This window comes from Mobula hypostoma, chromosome 13 (genome assembly GCF_963921235.1).
Source record: "Mobula hypostoma chromosome 13, sMobHyp1.1, whole genome shotgun sequence".
NCBI classification, from domain to species: Eukaryota; Metazoa; Chordata; class Chondrichthyes; order Myliobatiformes; family Myliobatidae; genus Mobula; species Mobula hypostoma.
The window spans coordinates 90019199-90041025 of NC_086109.1; the positions used below are offsets into that span (position 1 = coordinate 90019199).

The 21827-nt window shown below is 44.5% G+C and overlaps 1 protein-coding gene across 1 annotated transcript; it reads left to right on the forward strand.

Annotated features, from left to right (window-relative positions):
- The first annotated feature begins 531 nt into the window (after nucleotides 1-531).
- On the forward strand, nucleotides 532-17770 carry LOC134356005 (calmodulin-like protein 4). The gene is made up of 5 exons (XM_063066555.1): nucleotides 532-658; nucleotides 742-772; nucleotides 10134-10274; nucleotides 14273-14461; nucleotides 17227-17770. Exons 1-5 carry the CDS (start codon nucleotides 656-658, stop codon nucleotides 17322-17324), a joined length of 462 nt encoding a protein of 153 aa, XP_062922625.1. The 5' UTR covers nucleotides 532-655; the 3' UTR covers nucleotides 17325-17770.
- The last annotated feature ends 4057 nt before the right edge of the window (nucleotides 17771-21827 follow it).

Below are 21827 nucleotides of genomic sequence, written 5' to 3' on the forward strand. Positions count from 1 at the left end.
TCTGAAAAGTATTGATAATAGCTGGGGTCACCCATCTTGTAAAGACACTGCACAAAAGAAGACAATGGCAAACTACTTCTATAGAAAAATTTGCCAAGAACAATCGTGGTCAAAGAACCATGATCACCCACGTCATACAACACGGCACATAATGATGATGGTGTTGTATATTTGCAGCAACACACATCAAAGTTGCTGGCGAACGCAACAGGCCAGGCAGCATCTGTAGGAAGAGGTACAGTCGACGTTTCGGGCCGAGACCCTTCGTCGGTACTTGTGTTGTATATATTTGCATGCGTGTCTATTTACATGTCTGTATATTTGCATGTCTATTTATTTTATGTGTGCACCCGTGTGCTAGTGTTTTGTATGTGTGAGCTTGGGCCTTGAGCATGTGTGTGTTGTGTGTGTTTGTGCGTCAGATGAACTGGCAGCTGGTTGCTGGAATTTGACCCTGTGGCAAGCCTGATCCTGTCACCATAGCAACCAGAGTATTTATTGCATCCAGAGAGCATTGTTCATTGTGGATTGGAGGACTTTAGACGATAACGAGATAGACAGGGATTATGTCAGGCATTCTCGGATCACGTCCAGATCAACAAACACACGGCTAAGAAGTAAGAGAAGAAAACAGTAAGCAGGGAAAGAAACCACAATGGTAAAATAACTCAGGAGAATGTTTGTGCTTTTGACAAAGTTGCTGATGTGGACACAATAATTTCCTCTTCCTCTCATTTTCAGGCCAAGTTTCTTACCCAAAATCAAATCCAGGGTGAGTATAACCCTTACTACAAGTTATGTGTTTTTCTTCACCAGGTTTTTTAAAGTGCTTTGAGTTGCCTCCAGTCTGAGGATATGTACCTAGCCTCAGCCCTCTTGTTACACTGAAATCCATGAACTCTCTCCTCAGACTCCTCTGTGTCCTCCCCTCCACTGCAGAACCTGGTCAAACCTCCTTCCTCTTTGTGCTGTCAGTATCTCCTTGTCTCTATTCGTTCTTCCTTGATGCAAGGCCTCCTCATTACTAGCACCAGGGAGGAGTTACGGAAATCTGAAGGCATGTACCCAAAATTTTAAGAATGGCTTCTACCCTTCCACCATCAGATTTCTGAATGGACATTAACTCAACCTGTGAACACTACTTCACCAGTTTTGTTCTCTTTCTCCGCTACTTATTTTCTTCTTCTCTCCCTCTCCCTCTCCCTCTCTGACAAACTTTTACAGATGTGTGTTGAAGAGCATATTGACTGGCTGCGTCACTGCCTGGTGTGGAAACAGCAATGCCTTGAATGGAAAATCCTACAAAATGTAGTGGATATGGCCCAATCTATCACAGAACAAGCCCTCCCCACCATTGAGCACATCAACATTGTCACAGGAAAGCAGCATCTATCATCAGGGACTCCCACCACCCAGCAGCCAGGCCATGCTCTCTTCTCACTGCTGCCATCAGTATTTGACAGCTTGTTGTCTATTGCACACTGACTGAACGCTCAAATTGGTGCGGTTTTTCATTGATTCTGTTATGGTTATTATTCTATAGATTTATTGAGTATGTCCACAAGAAAATTATTCTTAGGGTTGTATATGGTGGCATATATGTACTTTGATAATAAATTTACTTTGAACTTTGAGAAGGGGTAGGAAAGTGAACCGAAGATGAAGGAACCAAGTTCGGAGGGTAATTAGATGGAAAAGGATGAAATGTGTCGGGGGGGTTAAAGGGAAAACATTTCAGTGGTTGGAGTTATGCTCTGCACAAAGAAAGGTGCCTGCGATTGTGCTTATACTGTACCTGTCATGAGCCAAACAATTCCAAGGCTCTTCACTAAAGCATCCTTGGATAATAAAGAAAGGAGCAAAAATGGAGACTTTGGAAGGTGAGACCAGGAAACATCAAATAGTGTGAGTGATCAAAAACTATAACAGACTGGGGGCTGAGTGAGTCCTTGTTGCTTGGTCCGTACCAGACAGTTTTACCCTGAATTCCTTGATGACTGTCGGGATGTAGTAGCAGCACCAGTGTGATCTCAGGAGTCAAGTATGATGTTCTCCAAAGGGGTTATTCCCTGAATGAAGAGTGCCTGTGTGTAACTATGTTTAACGTAGGGAGGCTGATGCACGGGCAACCACCAAATGACCCTTGACAGATGGGGCTCAGCCTCCAGTGGCGTGGAATGCAAGGCAACTAGGGTCCCGTATATGCTGCAGCCTTCCTCATCTTCATTGCCATGTGATGTGTCATCATCTTCTGCCAGCTCCACAATTGAGATCTTGGTTGGATTGCCCTTTGAATGGAAGCTCCCCCTTGACCTTGGGTGACCCTACCTGGAGCTAAGCTACAGACAATGTCGCTCTTGAGCTCTCAGGAGCTCACGAGGCTCTCCACCACGACAAGGTGAGGATCTTCGGAGTTGTAGATCAGGACGCGAGTGCTTTTTGACACAGGACGCTCGATCCAAAGTGCCTCAGTCATGGGGAAGCCTTTTCTATTGATCATACCATTTTCACAGACAACCTGCCATTCCTGGACCAGATCCAGGATTATTGAGTAAGTGCCTGAGAAAACACTCCTGGCTGAGAACTCTACTGCCGAGAGAGGGCCACACTTTCAGAGCTGTCTATACCGCAGGGTGTGTCAAATTAAGGATGTGAGTGATCCCAAACAGGAAACGCTCCTGGACTCCTGGTCAATCTGCAACCACTCAACCAGGCTGATGGATTAGAATCCAGGGATCGTTTCATGTTCTTTAAATTCCAACTGGTGTCCCAGACCTAATCAGTACAGCCTGGATCAGTAATCAGTTCAGCTCCTATTGAACAAGCTGCTCGACCAGGTTGGGGTGGTGGGGTGGAGGTACATCTCTACCAAAGGAGGTGTAAGGCATTCCTTCCCTCCGCTAGTCTGCAGATCACCTTTGGACAAGGTGTAGCACCTGCTTAGCCTCCCCTATCATGGTCATGTGAAGCCATGGGAGCAGGTGGTGGATGGTCGTACGAGCAGCTGGTGCTTGTCACAAGTCCTGGTGATGCGACCACTGATACCAGGCAGACAATCTCTGAAGAGTATTGGAAATGGCTAGGGTCACCAACTTGTAAAGACCCTGTCCAGAAGAAGTCAATGGCAAACCACTTGTGTAGAAAAATTTGCCAAAAGCAATCATGGTCATGAAAAGACCATGACTGCCCACATCATACGACATGGCGCATAATGAACGAAGCTCAACCATCCATCGAAGGTCAAGGTCAACTTTGTTGTCATATACACATGGCAATGAACAATTTAATTGCAGCAGCAACATTCACAAAAATTATATAAGAAAGGACACAATTAGTCCATTTCAGGGCAAAATAATCAAAGTGGTTGTGGTGTTGTTATACTGAGTTAGTGATTAGGATTGTGCTGATTGGTTCAAGAACTGAATGACTGAAGGGAAGAAGCTGTTGATGAACCTGGTGGTGAAAGACTTTAGGCTTCTGGACCTCCTGCCCTATGGCAACTGTGAGCAGATGGCATACCCCAGATTTGATGATGGATGTTGCCTTCTTGACGCAGCACCTCCTGCAGATACTATCAATGGTGAGGAGAGACGTACCTGTGTTGTACTGGGCAGAGTCCACGACTCTCTGAAGCTTCTTACATTCCTGACTTCAATTTACCATACCAGACCATTTTGCAACCAGTCAGGATACTTTCAGCAGTATTCCGACAGAAGTTTATTAGTGTATTTGGTGACATCCTGAGCCTTCTAAGAAAGTAGAGTCATGGCAAGTCTTCCCTGCGCTGGCCCCAGGACAGTTCATCCAATATTTCAACAGCCAGGAGTTTAAAGCTGTCGACTCTCGTCACTGTGGATCCCCAGTGTAGACTGGCACATGTTCACCTTCATCAGAATCAGAATCAGGTTTATTATCACTGGCATAAGTCATGAAATTTGTTGGTTTACAGTGAAATACATAAAAAATAATAGAAGTTACAATATGAAATATATTAAAAATGAATAATTAGTGCAAAAAGAAAGAATAATAGTTTAGATTAGATTAGATTATGAGGACACTCAGTCCTCACTTATTGTCATTTAGAAATGCATGCATTAAAAAATGATACAATGTTCCTCCAGAATGATATCACAGAAACACAAGACAGACCAAGATTAAAACTGAGGTAGTGTTCATGGGTTCAGAATTCTGATGGCAGAGGGGAAGAAGCTGTTCTTGAAGACTAAAGTTTTAAAGAAATTAGCTTTGTTTAAAGTTAGCTCTCCTATCAGATTCCTTCCTCTCCAGCCCTTTATCTTTCCTACTCACCTGGCTTCACCTATCACCTTTCAGCTACCTTCCTTCCCCTCCACCCCCACCTTTATATTCTGGCGTCTCCCCCCTTCCTTTCCACTCCTGAAGAAGGGTCTTGGCCCGAAACGTCACCTGTTTATTCATTTCCATGGATGCCGCCTGACCTGCTGAAGTCCTCCAGCATTTTGTGTGTGTTGCTCTGGATCTCCAGCATCTGCAGACTTTCCAGTGTTTACAATTAGCTTTACTTGTCATACATGCACGAGACAAGGAAACACACAGTAAGATGCATCATTGCGTCAATGACCAACACAGTCCGAGGATACGCTGGAGCAATGGGGGGGGATCAACCAGCGAGTTTCACCATGCTTCCAGCTCCAATGTAGCAGGACCACAACTTCCAGGCTCTAGCCAGAGTGTCCTTGGAAATTGGGAGGAAACTGGAACACACAGAGGAAACCCAAGCGGTCACGGGGGGAGTGGACAAACACCTTACGGACAGTGGCAGGAAAGCCTCCACCTTCCTAAAGTCAGCAATCGGGCCTTTAGTTATATTGTCCACTTACACCCTTCCCGTGATGTGAGTGGGCACTCATGGACCCAGCCCCGTCCACTCCACCATAGCTGCATCCATTAGATGATGGTTCCCCCAATTCCCACTGGATGAGACAGGTTCCCTACCCACCCCACATTATCCCACAGGAGTCACACCTCAAATTAAGAGCTCCGATCTCCATGGGGTCAGATTGTCAGGAGAGGAGCTGGCAGTGTTGAGTACCAAAACTCTGAGCCATTGGTAATCAGGGGACAGGAATCTGAGGTGTTCTGCAGCGGTGGTGGGAAAGAAACTACAACAAGTTCATTAAACATAATGCATGGTATTCCTTACAGGCACACCCTGAGACTAACAGAAACAATTACACCCAGAGGCATTTAATCAGGTGAAAGGGAACAGCTTTGTAGATTAGTGACATATCAAATTGCTTCAGGCTCTGCTTTGTTGTGGTCCCTTTGATAACTGTCAGAGGTAATTTATTATTGAGTTCAGGACACCTGATCCTACCAGCTGGACGCAGCTTTGAAAAAGGACATCTTCAAACGGCGATGCCTCAAAAAGGCGCCATCTATCATTAGGGACCCCCGCCACCCAGGACTTGCCCTCTTCTCATTTCTACCATCAAGGAGGGGGTGCAGGAGCCCGAAGGCACACACTCCGAGTTTTTGGAACGGCTTCTTCTCCTCCGCCACCAGATTTCTGAATGGGGACAATGAACCCATGTACGCTAACCTCGCTATTTCTGTTGCTCTGTTTTTGCACCACTTGTTTCATTTCAGAATCAGAGTCCGAATGAGGTTTATGTTGGCGAAATTTGTTGGTATGCAGCAGCCGTACATTGTAATATATAATAATAAAAAACTATAAATTACAGTAAGAAGTATATATATATTTAGGAAATTAAATTAAATAAGTAGTTCAAAAAGAGAAAAAAAAGTAGTGAGGAGGTGTTCATGGGTTCAATGTCCATTCAGAAATCTGATGGCTTCTATTCCATATATATATATATTTTTAATCTTACATACTTTTATTGCAATTTATAGCTTTATAATTATGTATCGCACTGTACTGCTGCTTCAAAACAACAAATTTCACAACATATTCCAGTAGTATTAAACCTGATTCTGATTCTGAAATGAGAAGTGGAAGTGGGTTCTGTTTGGAGAGTGAAACCTTTGACTTTTATATTAAAAAATAAACCTCCATCATCTCAAAATGAAGCCCAGTTTGTTACTGGTCAATAGCCTAGAGGGCTTTCAGAAGCAGAGGGACTATAATTATCTGGTGTCTCGGGCCTGGATGGGACATGAGGAATCAAGGTCCTCAACATGAACTAGACTGATCCCAGCATGAGTTCAGATGGAGACACAAACGACTACAGATGCTGGAATACAGAAAGAAAACAAAATGCTGGAAGACCTGCACAATGCTTTACAGCACCAGTAACTGAGGTTCAATTCCCACCACTGCCTGTAAGGAGTTCGTACGTTCTCCTGGTGACCACACACATTTCCTCCAGGTGCTCTGGTTTCCTCCCACAGTCCAAAGACGTACCGGTTGGTAAGCTAATTGGTCATTGTAAATTGTCCCGTGATTCAGCTAGGGTTAAGTTGGGGGGTTGCTGGGCAACACAAACCAAAGGGCTAGAAGGGCCTATTCCATGTTGTATCTCAATAAATAAATGAATAAATAAGTAAACTCAGCAAGTCAGACAGTATCTGTGGAGGAAAATGGGCAGTTGACGTTTTGGGTTAAGACCCTTCATCTGGACTGAAAGCTAGAGGGGAGCCACCCAGTATAAAGAGGTGGAGGGAAGGGGGGGTCAAGTTTAATTATTTTTTCTCTTTAGGTGACACAGTGGTATAACACGCCAACAACCCAGGTTCAATTCTGCCACTGTCTATAAGGAGTTTGCTCATTCTCCCCGTGACCACGTGGATTTCCTTTGGCTACTCTGGTTCCCTCACACATTCCAAAGATGTATGGATTAGTACGTCCATGGGTGTTACTGGGCAGCATGGACTCGTAGGGACAAAGGGCCTGGTACCGTGCTGTATCTCTAAACACATTCATTCACTCTTTAATAACGTCACACAGAGAATAGTGCATAAAGATACGGGTGGGCAGTTAATATACGAAATATTACGTTCTGGATATATTACATTAGCCGTAAGAATTGCCTTACATGGGTTTCTTTGGAAGTCAACTCTGTTATGAAATTTTCCATTATTTCTTTACTTGGATCCTCGCTTCCTTTATCTTTAAATAAACTAACTGACAATGTGGTGGTCAAACATACTTTGAGGATTTGCTTACAGTTTAGAAAACATTTTGGTTTATTGAGATTCTCCCTCTCAAGTCCCATCTTTTCTAATTGTTCTTTTAAATCATCTTTAATTGACTTATCTTTTAAAGAATGGGATAAATTGGGTATTAAACGATTTCAGGATTTGTTTGATGGGGGGAATCTCTCCTCTTTTGTGCAACTTTCAACGAAATTTAACCTTTCCAATACCCACTTTTTTTGATACTTACAGATTAGAGATTTTTCAAGATCTCAATTACATACATTTCCTACAAGTCCAGATAAGAATATAATAGGTACAATTTTTAATCTGAAACCCTCTGACAGCGGTTCAATATCTTACATTTATGGTCTGCTGTTGGGACTGAAAAAGGCCTCTTTAGATAAAATTAAAGGAGACTGGGAAAAGGATTTACAGATTTTCATATCTGAAGACAAATGGAAGATTATTTTTAAATTGATTAATTCTTCATCATTATGTGTTCGTCACTTTTTATTACAATTCAAAGTGGTACATAGATTTCATATGTCTGAAGACAAGCTCTCTCGTTTCTACGTAGATATTTCGCCTTACTGTGATAGCTGTACTAATGGAGTGGCCACACTAATTCATGTGTTTTGGACATGTCCAAGCCTTGAAAAATTTTGGAAAGATGTATTTCAAATTTTTTCTGTACTTTTCAATGTTAGTTTTAAGCCCAATCCTTTGGCTCCCATGTTTGGTGTTGTCGAGGATAGTGCAACTAAACTGAAGCCATCTAATTTGCGGGTATTGGCCTTTATGTCTCTTATGACCAGGAGGGAGATCTTGCTCAAGTGGAAGGAGGCTGCCCACTCATGTTCAATGGCTATCTGACGTTATGTTGTGCCTTGATCTAGAGAAGATTCGCTGTTCGATTTCTGATTCTAAACATGATTTTCTAATGTCATGGGGACCCTTTCTGAATTATTTTCATAATCTTTGAACTGTTATTAAAGTATGGATCTGAGCCATTATTATTATAATATTATATGGTAAGGTATTTCTTTTTTTTCTCTTCTCTTTTTTTTTACTAACCAGCTCATTTTGGTAGTGGGGGTAGATTTCTTTTAATAAAATATAATTATTTTATTTTATTTCATTTCATAATTCAATCTTTTTTTTCTACATGATTGATCTGGGATATGGGATACTGTGATCGTATTACTGTGATTTAAATGTAACGTAATTTGTATTACTTGTATCCTTATGAATTTTGTATTTGTATTTATGCAATTTATATAATATTAGTAAAACTATTGAAAGAAAAAGCAAGATACGGGTACACCAACACACTGAAAATAATGCAGGCAGATTTTGAAAGTGTAGATAAAAGTTTACAGAAAGTAGTGGATACAGACCAGCCCATCATGGTAAAGCCCTCCCCATCGTTGAGCACTTCTACAAGGAATAAGCATCCATCATCAAGAACCCCCATCATCCAGACCGTGCTCTCTTCTCGCTGCTGTCATTGGGAAGGAAGTTCAGAATAGGGAAAAAAAATTGCTGAAATAGATACCAGTGAATTGCATTATGGGGCGGCACAATTGCATTATGGGGCATAGCGGTTAGCACAACACTGTTACAGTGCCAGCAACCCGGGTTCAATTTCTGCAGCTGTCTGTAAGGAATTTGTACGTTCTGCTTGTGACCGCCTGGGTTTCCTCCTGGCGCTCCTGTTTCCAAAGGGCATACGGTTGATTGGTCACATGGGTGTAATTGGGCTGTGCAGGTTTGTTGGGCCGTGCTGTATCTCCAAATCAATAAAAATGAAAACCAGCTGGCAGGCGACAGGTGGGTCCAGCTGAGGAGGGGTGAGCATAGATCATAGAACAGTACAGGACGATACAGAGGGAAGAGTGGGAATAGCGACAGAGGCTTGGAGGTAGGATGTGGGAGTGTCAGAGGGATGCACCAAACCTAACGGATGCCTGGGAAGTTCAACTTCCCATCTCCATTCGGACATGATGGTCCACGGCCTTTTCTCTTCCCACAATGAGACCGCTCTCAGGACAGAGGAGTAACACCTCTTATTCCGTTTGGGTAGCCTCTAACCCAAGCATGAACAGTGATTGCTCTAACCTAGTAATATCTCCTCCTCTCTCTTTTTCTATTCCCCATCCTGGTTTTCCTCTCACCCCTCCTCCTCCCCATCACCTCTGTCTGGTACCCCTCTTCCTTCCCTTTTTCCCATGGTCCAATCTCCTCTCCTATCAGATTCCTTCTTCTTCAGCCATTTACCTCTTCCACCTGTCACCTCCCAGCTTCTTACTTCACCACCCACCTTCCCCCACCCCCCTCACCTGGCTTCACCTATCACCTGCCAGCTTGTCATCCTTCACCACCACCCATCTTCTTGTTCTGGCTTCTTCCTCCTTCCTTTCCAGTCCTGATGAAGCATCAACTGTTTATTCCTCACCACGGACGCTTCCTGAGCTGCTGAGGTCCTCAGTCATTTTGTGTGTGTTGCTGGGATGATAAACAGAAATATTTAGCCCAGGGGTTCCCAACCGTTTTTATGCCATGGGCCAAAACCATTAAGAAAGAGGTCCATGGAGTCTAGATTGAGAGCCCTTGACTTAGCCCAACATTAAACCTCCTTCCTATAAACCATTGTTAAATCCTCAGTGACTATGTACTTCACCCAGCTTGCTCCTGCGGTATATATATTTGAAATGAAAGCCATGCTGACTTCACCCGACATGTAATCATATCTCTACAAATGCCTGTCAGATGTAGACTGCTCTCATGTAGCAATTAAGTTGTAGATGGCCTCAGTGTTTGCAGCGACCAGATATTGTAGTGTATAGATACAGAGGTAACATCAATCATACCTGCTCCTCACCAGGATAAAACGTGGACCAAAGCGGCCCTGCTGTAACAGCGCGTCTCACGTGTAGGGAGGCCTTGCAAGGCAGCTGACTGCTCGTGTTGTGACTCACCCCATCTTGTCTCCTCAGAATTCAGAGAATGCTTCTCCCTGTACGACAAAAAGCGGAAAGGCAAGATCTCTTCCGGGGACCTGATCACGGTGTTGCGATGCCTGGGGACCAGCCCCACTCCCGGCGAGGTGGAGAGACATTTGCTGCACCATAACATAGGTACCTCCGACTTTCCCGTGGGGCGGCACGGCCGCCTAGTGGTTAGCGCGTCGCATTACTGCGCCAGCTTTCACTGATGGTGGTTCAATTGCCGCCGATGCCTGTAAGGAGACTGTACGTTCTCCACGTGACCGTGTACCTTTCCTCCGGGGGCTCCAGTTTCCATCCACATTCCAACAATTTACGGTCAGGGTGAGTTGTGGGCATGCTGGGTTGGTGCTGGGAGCACAGTGGCACATACGGGCTGCCCCTAGGTCATATTCGGACTGGTCATTGGCCATTCTATGTTTTTGAAGTACATGAAGGGTTGCGGGAAGAAGGCTGGAGACTGGGGCAGCGGGGGAATTGGATCAACCATGATGAAACAGCAGATCAAACTCGATGGGCCAAATGGCCTAATTCTGCTCCTATGTCTTATGGTCTTAATTGACAAATAAAGCTAATTGGTGAATTTTTCTCGAGTTACAGCACAAGCCAGGCCATTCAGCCTAACGAAACTCTGCCAGCATTTCTCTGTTGAGCATCTTGACACTTTTTCTGGCCTGGTCCCGTCCCTTCTCTCTTCGCTGTCTTCCCCCTGAACATATCTCTCCCAACCCTCACAGCTCCTTCCCCGGGGACTGAGACTCATATGGTTTCAGTATATTCGGCTCTGACGCGGGGTTTTGACCCGAGACGTTGACAGTGCCTTTCCTCCTGCAGACGCTGTTCGGCCCTCCTAAGGTTCACCAGAGATTGTTTGTAGCTCCATATTCTAAGCCCTCCCTCAATAAACATATTTCTCCTAAATTACCAGTTAGGTTTATAAGTGGCAGACTTCTGGGTTAGGAAAGCCTAATCCTAACAAAGGGAAGCATAGAGATAAGGGGGAATTTCTTTAGTCAGAGGGTGGTGAATCTGTGCAATTCACTGGGTACGTTTAAAGCAGAGGTTGACAGGTTCTTGAATAGTAAGGGCAACAAGGGTTACGGGGAGAAGGCAGGAGAATGGGATTGGGAGGGATAATAAATCAGCTATTATTGAATGGTGGAGAAAACTCAATGTGCTGAATAGCCTAATTCTGCACCTATGTCTTATGGTCTTATTTTGGCTGATCAACGCCTTTTAACAATCTTAAACTGTCAGCTTTCCTGGTGAAGAGAACTCAGCATAATCTGTCTTCCTTAATAATTGCAGTTGTTTAATTTTTATCATTTGTATACTTTTCTTGCACCTTCAAGTTCAAGTTTAATTGTCACTCAACCATACATGAATACCTATGAATAGAGCCAAATGAAACAGCATTATTCTAAAGCCAACGTGCAAAACACAGTACCAACAGTCACACACAGCACATGGCACGTATATCACATATAAGATATCAGTAAAATACAGTTACAAAAAAATATATAGTCCAAGTCCCTGAGTCCATGAAGGTTGCAGCAGTCTGTAGACAAACACAGTACAGCTTGCTTTCTGCTCAGCAAACACTAGGGGGCAGCATGGACGTTGTGCCACGGTGCTTCCAGCACTCTGGTTGGACCATCTGACTCCAACAGCTCCTCCTGGTGGCTGCAAACAGGCGACACTGCGGCTTGAGACTTAGCCCTCGCTACAACCGAGGCCAAACATCTTCCCCGCTGTATAACACAATAAACCAATAAATTGGATTTGCAACATTCCAAACCACAAATGTCCCACTGTGACTGCGTGGGTTTCCTCCGGGTGCTCCAATTTCCTCCCACAGTCCAGAGACGTACTGGTTCATTGGTTAATTGGTTGGTAATTTGATTAGATTATTCTGTGATTAGACAAGGGTTAAACCGGGGGTTGCTGGACGGCACGGCTCGAAGGGCTGCAAGGGCCTATTCCATATTGCATCTCAATAAATAAATAAATTAATTAATTAATATAAAAACAGGGTCTTGCAATCACTAGAAAAGTGACAAAGGCATTCACCTGCTGTGAGACTGCACACCACCTTTGCGCACTGAAGCCTCTCTGTCGCAGGCAGCATCGCGGTCGGCACAAAGTCCAGCTCCTTTAGTTTCTCTGCCAATGAGTGACTCGCTGATGGGGTGCTTTAAGTTCTTAATGTCCAGCAGGGTCTTACAATCATAAAAAAAAAGTTTAAAAAAGATAATAGCACCTTTGGTTGACCCTATAGAAGCCGCTGCATTGGAGCGTGCCACCTTCTTACCAGAAGCAAGATAAGTCCTGTAAGGCCTGTGAATCCTCTGTGTAAAATGTTGAGCAGAATCGTTTGCTCAACCCCTTGGTGTGGCCTAACCAGGACTCTCCTGGCGATGTCACTTCAGAACCTGGATCCTTGGCAGCAGAAGGGACATTGCAGTGATCATTACAATGCTTGCACAGCAGGGATGATTTGAAAGATCAGAAGTAGAAAAGTGCAGAGCAGAGGAGATTACAGAGATAGGGAGAGACGATGAAGAAAGGATGAGAATTTTAAAACCGAGCTGTTGCTTAACAGTTCAGCACAGACGGTGATGGGTGAATGAGAATTAGTTTGGGAGTTAGCATACGTTCGGCACAGTGGCACCGCTGGTAGAGCCATTGCTTCTCAACACCAGAGACCTGGGTTTGATCCTGTGCTCAGGTACAGTCTGGGTGGAGTTTGCACATTCTCCCTTCCAATCAGGCTCTTAAACCAAAGGAGATAATTTCACTCAACTTCACATGCCCCATCACTGAAGTGATCCTACAACCAATGGACTCACTTTCAAGGACTCTTCGTCCCACGTTCTCAATATTTATAGCTTATTTATTTATTATTACTATTATTTCTTCTTTTGGTATTTGCACAGTTTGTTGTCTTCTGCACTCCGGTCAAATGCCCAAGTTGGGTGGTGTTTTATTGATTCTGTTATGGTTATTATTCTTTAGATTTATTGAGTATGCCTGCAAGAAGATGAATCTCAGGGTTGTATGTGGTGACGTATATGTACGCTGGTAATTAATTTACTTTGAAAGTTGACTGCACAGGTTTCCACCAAGTGCTTCAGTTTGAGAGGGTCAGTAGGTTTATGGGCGACAGTAAGTGTCCCTTAGTGTTTTGGTGATTTCTAGAATCGGGAATGGGGGGAGGGAGTTGATGGGAGCGGGGGGAGTGAAATGGGATTAATGAAGGACTAATGTAAATGGATTGATGGCCAGCATGGATTTAGTGGACTGAATGGCTTGCTTTCATGCTGTTTCTCGGTGACTATGAATGGAGAGATTACTGAGCAGATCCTACTGAAGCGTGGTGAAGTGAGAGCTGAGATCTCCTGTTCCGATAACGCTCCAGCAGATAAAAAGCTGCTGTAATCCCACTTCACAAGATGTGGCACGTGGGAATATGTGTGTATGTCAATAGGGAGAGAAGGAGGGGAACAGCACGGTAATGGAGACACATGCCTGGACTCAGAGGCTACTGGGACAGGTGAGGCTGGTGTAGAGCTGGTCACCTTGGATTCCTTGTATTTTCCATAAGACCTGAGGACATATGAGGAAAATTAAGCCATTTGGCCCATCAGATTTGTTCCACCATTCCATCATGGCTGATTCATTATTCCTCTCAACCAGCGGTTCCCAACCTGGAGTCCACCGGACCCCTTGGTTATTGGTAAGGCTCCATGGCATAGAAAGTTTGGGTACCCCTGCTGTCAACCCTGCCTTCACCTCATAATCTTTGACACCCTTCCTCATCAAGAATTTGTCAACCTCTGGTTTAAATATACCCGATGACTTGGCCTCCACAGCTGTCTGTGGCAATAAAATCTACAGGCTAAAGAAATTCTTACTCAACTCTGTTCGAAAGGGATGTCCATCTTTCCTGGCGCTGTGCCCTCTGGTCATAGACCCACCCACTATTGGAAAAATCCTCTCTGAGTCTGCTCTATCTACACTACTCAATAGGTTTCAATGAGATGTCCCCTCATTCTTCTAAACTCCAGTATGTACAGGGCCAGAGATATCAAAAGTTATTCACATGTTAACCCTTTCATTCCTGGCACCAGAACGCGGTGGTGAGCTGGATTTCTCAACCTTTCTCACCATCATCCACCAACAACAGCAGCAAGAGGACCCAGGGAGAGAGATCCTGGAAGCCATGTTAATGGCAGACAAGGAGAAAGCAGGTTTCATCACCGCCACCGAGCTGAGGACCAAGCTGACGCAGATGGGAGAGAAACTGACCAACAGGGAAGGTGAGCAAACAAGGCAAATCACCTACAGAGTTATCAGCTTCTCAAAGAAAGATTTGCATTTATACACAGTGGCCACTTAATAAGATACCTTCTGTACCCAATAAAGTGGCCACCAAGTGTATGTTCGTGCTGAAGCCCAGCCTCTTCAAAGTTCGACGTGTTGTGCCTTACGTAATGCTCTTCTGCACACCACTGTTGTAACACAGTGGTTATTTGAGTTACTGTCAGCTTGAAGCAGTCTGACCATTCTCCTCTGACCTCTCTCATTAATAAATTGCTTTTGCCTATAGAACTGCTGCTCACTGGATGTTTCTTGCAGCATTCTCTGTGAATTCTAGAGTCTGTTGTATGTGAAAATCCCAGGAGATCAGCAGTTTCTGAGATACTCAAACCACCCCATCTGGCACCAACAATCATTCCATGGTCAAAGTCACTTAGATCACATTGCTTTCCTACTCTGATGTTTAGTCTGAACAACAACTGAACCCCTTCACCATGTCAGCATGTTTTTATGCATTGAGTTGCTCCCACGTGATTGGCTGATTAGATATTTGCATTAATGCGCAGGTGTATAGGTGTACCTAATAAAGTGGCCACTCAGTATATATCATATTCAACACGCTCAGGAGGTTCAACAATCTTTTACTACCGATGTGCCACCTTTAGTCGTCAATGTGGTAATGTAGGAAATTGGCAACCAATTTGTACACAGCAAGATCCCACAGACAGGAGCACTAAAACAGATTGTTAGATTAAGATTTCATCTTTATTGTAAACACATGCACAAAAATGCTGCAGGAACTCAGCAAGTCAGGCAGCATCTATGGAGAAGAATAAACAGTCAACATTTTGGACTGAGACTCTTCATCAAGTCTGAAACATCAACTGCTTATCTCCTCTATTATTGCTGACTGACTTCCTGAGTTCTTCTAGCATTTTGTTTGTGTGTGGCTCAAGATTTCCTACATCTGTAGAATGGTGGTTGTCCACCATGTCCAATGATGGCAGGAAACCTGTGGGGGAGAGATTTTAAAGTGGAAAAGGCACTGGGCAAGTTCCACTCTCTCGGCCTCAGAAGTCCAGATCCAGTGATACAAACAAGCGTCACAAACTGGCGTCTTCCTTGGCTGCAGTGGATGACCATGACATCTTCTGTGCCTTGTCGTGCCCTTTGCTCCCCACGCAGCATAGCAGTACCCCCTTTATTAACCGTTAGATCTCACTGTCGATCTCATCTGCGCAGTCTGCTGGAGCTGGCTTCGCATGCTAGGACAGGCGAGGCCACTGGCTACCTTCACCAGGTCTAGCCCACCCGTCGAAGCGGTGCACTGGGGTGTGGCCGCTGTTGCGTGCAAACAGGTAGATTGAGAGATTAGGACTTTATCTTTATTGTAAAAGAGACTAACACCAGTGGGGTAGAAACTGCCCTTGTGCTTTAGGCTTTTATACCCTCTATCCGATGGAAGAGGGGAGAGGAGAACATCCAGGGTGGGAGGGGTTCTTGAATACGCTGGATGTTTTCCCAAGACAGTGGGAGGTGTAGAGAAAGTCAATAGAGGTGAGGTTGATTCTCACGAGATACTGGTCATCAGTTTGGTTCACACGCTCAAGTCTTTGGAGCAGGCCTTGAGTCCCAGATGTTCCAGCCCGCAACGCAAGCACAATGCAGTGGTTGAGAGCCTCTCGGCTCGTGAGGCCTCTAATTGCAGTTTCCACACACCCGGGAACCTCCCGTTACCACGTCCCATGCCCGGTAAAGCAATGACAACTTTGGTAAAGGGTCAGGACCATCAGTGGGCCATCAGGTGTCTATGGAAGACATCCCAACAAGTGGAGTGGAGTAGGTTGGGAATGTTAGGACAGAAGGGTGGGGCTGTGGGATTAATTTTGATCTCATTAAATTAACCAAATAACTTCTGGATAAGTAGCATTGACTATACCTTGTATGCAGCAGTAATGATAAAGATGTATTGGTCTTGAGCTAAGCTCTGTACATAGAGTCATAGAGCACTATGGCACAGAAACAGGTCCTTCGGCCCATCTAATCCATACCAAGATGTTATCTTGCCTAGTCCTGTCGATTAGCACTTAGACCATAGACCTCCATACCCCTCCCATCCTTGTACTCATCCAAACTTCTCTTAAATGTTCCAATCAAACCAGCATCCACCACTCCCACTGGCAGCTCATTCCACACTCACACCACAATCTGAGTGAAGAAGTTCCCCCTCAGGTTCCCCTTAAATATTTTCACCTTTCACCCTTGACCTGTAGCCTCTAGTTCTAGTCTCATCCAACCTCAGTGAAAAAAAAAAGCCTGCTTGCACTTATCCTCTCAATACCCCTCATAATTTTGAATACCTCCATCAAATCTCTCCTCATTCTCCTATGCTCCCGGGAATAAAGTCCCAACTTTTTCAAAGATGTTTGTAAATTTTCTCTGCACTCTTTCAATCTTATTGATATCTTTCCTGTAGGTAGTTAATCAGAACTGCAAACCATACTCCAAGTTAGAACTCACCAACATCTTATACAACTTCAACATCCCAGCTCCTGTATTCAGTACTTTGATTTATGAAGGCCAATGTGCCAAAAGCTCGCTTTACAACCTTACGTACTTGTGACACTACTTTCAAGGAAGTAAGGATCTGTATTCCCAGGTCCCCCTGATCTACCACACTCCAAATTCGACGTCAGCAGTGTCTTATGCAACTTTAACATAACATCCCAACTCTTGTACTCAACACTTTAATTTCTTCTTTTAGTTGATGAGCTGCTGCAGGAAGCCAACGTTGCCCCGAATGGAATTGTGAAATACAGGGACTTCATCCGTACAATGCTTCTGCCACTACCAGATTACTGAACTTCCGACGAACCCTACTCATCAACCCCCGTCTCCTCGTCATTTCTCCGCTCGTCCGTCTGCTGTCTGACTGGGGATTGGTTCCCTCTCCAAGATGAGAACTTCCTAAATTGACCTTTGAATCCACTTTGTTCCCCAAAAACTGTGCCCAGCTCTCTGGCGACTATCCAGATCTCTGTCCTCCTTTGCCCTGGGGGGAGATGATGGGAATGTTGTGAGGGGGAGGGGGGGTGGTGCAATAAAATGGTGTTTGTCTAGGATGAGTCGAAATGGATATTTGATGATTTTAGTGCAGGCAGTGAGTGGAACAGACTGTTTCCATTCTTATGACTCAATGATTAACATCACCACTGCACTCCATGTTCTGAACACAATGCATTATCAGCATCACTTTGTCCTATGGCCAGCTAACGGTAAATATATTAATAATAAAACATAAACTGAAAAACAAAGGCATTTGTCTCTCATTAAATCAATACGCCACAGCAGTCTGGGCTCCCAGGAACCAGCGTGGAAGCAGTGGCTCAAGGCTCGGATGGGAGTGATGGCTGCAAGATACTGTGCAGTCGCTGGAAATCCAGACCAACACACACACACACACACACACACACACTAAATGCTGGAGGAACTCAGCAGGTCAGGCAGCATCTGTGGCAATACACAAACAGTCGACACTTCAGGTCGAGACCCTTCTTCAGGACTGGAAAGGTTGGAGGAGGGGAAGGGCTACAAGCTGGAAGGTGATCGGTGAAGCCAGGTGGGTGGGGGAGTAAATAAGATTCATGAGGGGGGGCTTTGGGGTTCTAACATTTTTACTGTCACTCTTTCTTTGGTGCACTGCTGCTTTCTCTGACATTAAATGCACCTTTTGAAACCCATCACCTCTCCTTTGTGCCCCTCCTGCTTCCCTTTCTCCCATGGGCCACTCTCCATATAACCATATACTGTAACCATATAACAATTACAACACGGAAACAGGCCATCTCGGCCCTTCTAGTCCATACCGAACGCTTACTCTCACCTAGTCCCATCGACCTGCACTCAACCCATAACCCTCCATTCCTTTCCTGTCCATATACCTATCCAATTTTATTTTAAATGACAACATCGAACCTGCCTCAACCACTTCTATGGAAGCTCATTCCACACAGCTACCACTCTCTGGGTAAAGAAGTTCCCCCTCGTGTTACCCCTAAACTTTTGCCCCTTAACTCTCAACTCATGTCCTCTTGTTTGAATCTCCCCCACTCTCAATGGAGAAAGCCTATCCACGTCAACTCTATCTATCCCCCTCATAATTTTAAATACTTCTATCAAGTCCCCCCTTAACCTTCTATGCTCCAAAGAATAAGGACCCAGTTTGTTCAACCTTTCTCTGTAACTTAGGAGATGAAACCCAGGTAACATTCTAGTAAATCTCCTCTGTACTCTCTATATTTTATAGAACATAGAATAGTACAGCACAGTACAGGCCCTTCAGCCCGCAATGTTGTGCCGACCCTCAAACCCTGCCTCCCATATAAGCCCCCACCTTAAATTCCTCCACATACCTGTCTAGTAGTCTCTTAAACTTCACTAGTGTATCTGCCTCCACCACTGACTCAGGCAGTGCATTCCACGCACCAACCACTCTCTGAGTAAAAAACCTTCCTCTAATATCCCCCTCGAACTTCCCACCCCTTACCTTAAAGCCATGTCCTTTTGTATTGAGCAGTGGTGCCCTGGGGAAGAGGCGCTGGCTATCCACTCTATCTACTCCTCTTATTATCTTGTACACCTCTATCATGTCTCCTCTCATCCTCCTTCTCTCCAAAGAGTAAAGCCCTAGCTCCCTTAATCTCTGATCATAATCCATACTCTCTAAACCAGGCAGCATCCTGGTAAATCTCCTCTGTACCTTTTTCAATGCTTCCACATCCTTCCTATAGTGAGGTGACCAGAACTGGACACAATACTCCAAGTGTGGCCTAACCAGAGTTTTATAGAGCTGCATCATTACATCGCGACTCTTAAACTCTATCCCTCGACTTATGAAAGCCAACATCCCATAGGCTTTCTTAACTACCCTATCCACCTGTGAGGCATCTTTTGTTGACATCTTTCCTATAATTCAGTGACCAGAACCTCCTTTCCTATGAGGTTCCTTTCTCTCAGCCCATTATCTTTTCTACTTATCATTAGTTCAATAGTTCTATTTAATATCAGATAATTGTATACAATATACATCCTGAAATTCTTGTTTTTTGCAAACATCCATGAAAACAAAGGAGTGTGCCAAAGAATGAGTGACAGCTAAACATTAGAACTCCAAAATGCCCCCCCACTCCTCCCTCCCACACACAAGAAGCAGCAAGACAATGACTCCCCCATCATCAAAAAACATCAGCGCCCTCCACCGAGCACTCAAGCGTGAAGCAAAGCATCAGTAAAGACACAGACTTGCAGTACCCCAAAGACTACTCGTTCACCCAGTAATTCAACATGCCGCAGGCTCTCTCTCTCTCCCTAACCAGGGAATGAGAGATGTCCACATTTCACAGCAAGAGGGAAGACATAACAAACAACTCATTGATTTGCGGTGTTAAATGTCTGCTGTGTCTCTTCTTCCGAGCTCTATGCCCAGAGAGTCGGCCCCAGAAAGGCACAGATCTCTGGACACACAACTCACGGCAGGTGAAAAGAAGAGGTAAGAGAGTAGAGTGGGGAATGGAAGAAGAGGGAAGGGGGAGGGTGGAAAATGAACAGAAGCTAGACGAATCAATGTTCATACTATCAGGTTGGAGGCTACCCAGGCAGAATATGAGGTGCTGCTCCTCCAGCCCGGGAGTGGTCTCACCATGGCAGTAAAGTAGGCCATGGACATGTCGGAATGGGAATGGGATTGGGATTGAGATCAAAATGGTTGGCCACTGAGAAATTCTGCTTTTTGTGGTCACCCAATCTACATCAGATCTCACCAATATAGAGGAGGTCGCTTTGGGAGCACCAGATACAATACACAACCACAACAGATCCACAAGTGACGTGTTGCCTCATCTGGAAGGACTGTTTGGGGCCCTGAATGGAGGTGAGGAAGGAGGTGAATGGGTAGTTGTTTTCTTGCAGAGTGAGTGCCAGGAGGGAGATTAGTGGATTTAGAGATTAGGTCTTTATTCTTTGGAGCATAGAAGGTTGAGGGGGGACTTAATAGAGGTGTTTAAAATTATGAGGGGGATTGATAGAGTTGACGTGGTTAGACTTTTTCCATTGAGAGTGGGGAAGATTCAAACGAGAGGAGATGGGTTGAGAATTAGAGGACAGAAGTTTAGGAGTAACATGAGGGGGAACTTCGTTACTCAGAGAGTGGTAGCTGTGTGGAACAGGCTTCCAGCAGAAGTGGTTGAGGCAGGTTCGATGTTGTCCTTTAAAGTTAATTTGGATAGATATATGGACAGGAAAGGAATGGAGGGTTATAGGCTGAGTGTAGGTCGGTCGGACTAGGATAGGGTAAGAGTTCGGCATGGAGTAGAAGGGTCGATATGGCCTGTTTCCGTGCTGTAATTGTTATATGGTTATATGGTTATATAGTGGGGAGGGATGAAGGGACAAGGGAATCACCGAGACAGTGATCCCTGCGGAATGCGGAGAGTTGGGGGGGGGGAGGGAAAGATGTGTTTGGTGGTAGGATTCCTCTGGAGATGGAGAGAATGATGTGTTGAAAGCAGAGCCATATTGGGTGATAGGTGAGGACAAGAGGAACTCTATCTCTGTTAAGACGGCAGGAAGATGGGGTGAGGCAGATATCCGGGTGACGGAGGAGATGTGGGTGAAAGCAGCATCAACAATGGGCCATTGTCCTCACTAAACACATCTTTACATCCCCTCTCTTCTCTCTGATTTCCACAGTGATGACTCCCTCCATGATTCCCTTGTCCATTCATCCCTCCCCACTAATCTCCCTCCTGGCACTTATCCCTGAAACTGCACCTGCCCATTCACCTCCTCCCTCACCTCCAGTGATTTTCTTCTTACATATGAACAATATGAACATTTAAAGTCATGGATAGGAAAGGATATGGGCCAAATGCGGGCGGATGAGGCTAGTTTGGTGGGCACCATGGTTGGCATGGACAACTTGGGCCAAAGGGCCAGTTTCCAGGCTGGCTGGCTCTATAATGTAGTATGTTGTATTAAATTATATATTTTATATTTGATTATAAACACAGAACATAGAACATTACAGCACAATACAGACACTTTGGCCCATGGTGTTGTGCCACTCTGAGATCTTTTAGTTTCTTTTTCCAATCTTTTTATTAAGTTTCAAAATTAATAAACATAACAATAATAGTAATGATACAAAGAGATCGGGATTACATGTACAAGCACAGATTCCAAGTAACAAGTATAGTTTAGCCTCCCAATCTCATAGTAAATAACCATGAAAAAGATATTTTATAGAAAGGAAAAAAACCCTAAGCTAAAAAAAAACTAAATTTAAAAAAAACTAAGATTGGGTTGTCA

Bases quoted from the DNA above. Each gene is read 5' to 3' on its own strand.
- LOC134356005 (XM_063066555.1), top strand. The intron at 10,275-14,272 runs GTACCTCCGACT...TCCTGGCACCAG, and splicing joins TTTGCTGCACCATAACATAG to AACGCGGTGGTGAGCTGGAT. The intron at 14,462-17,226 runs GTGAGCAAACAA...TTCTTCTTTTAG, and splicing joins GAAACTGACCAACAGGGAAG to TTGATGAGCTGCTGCAGGAA.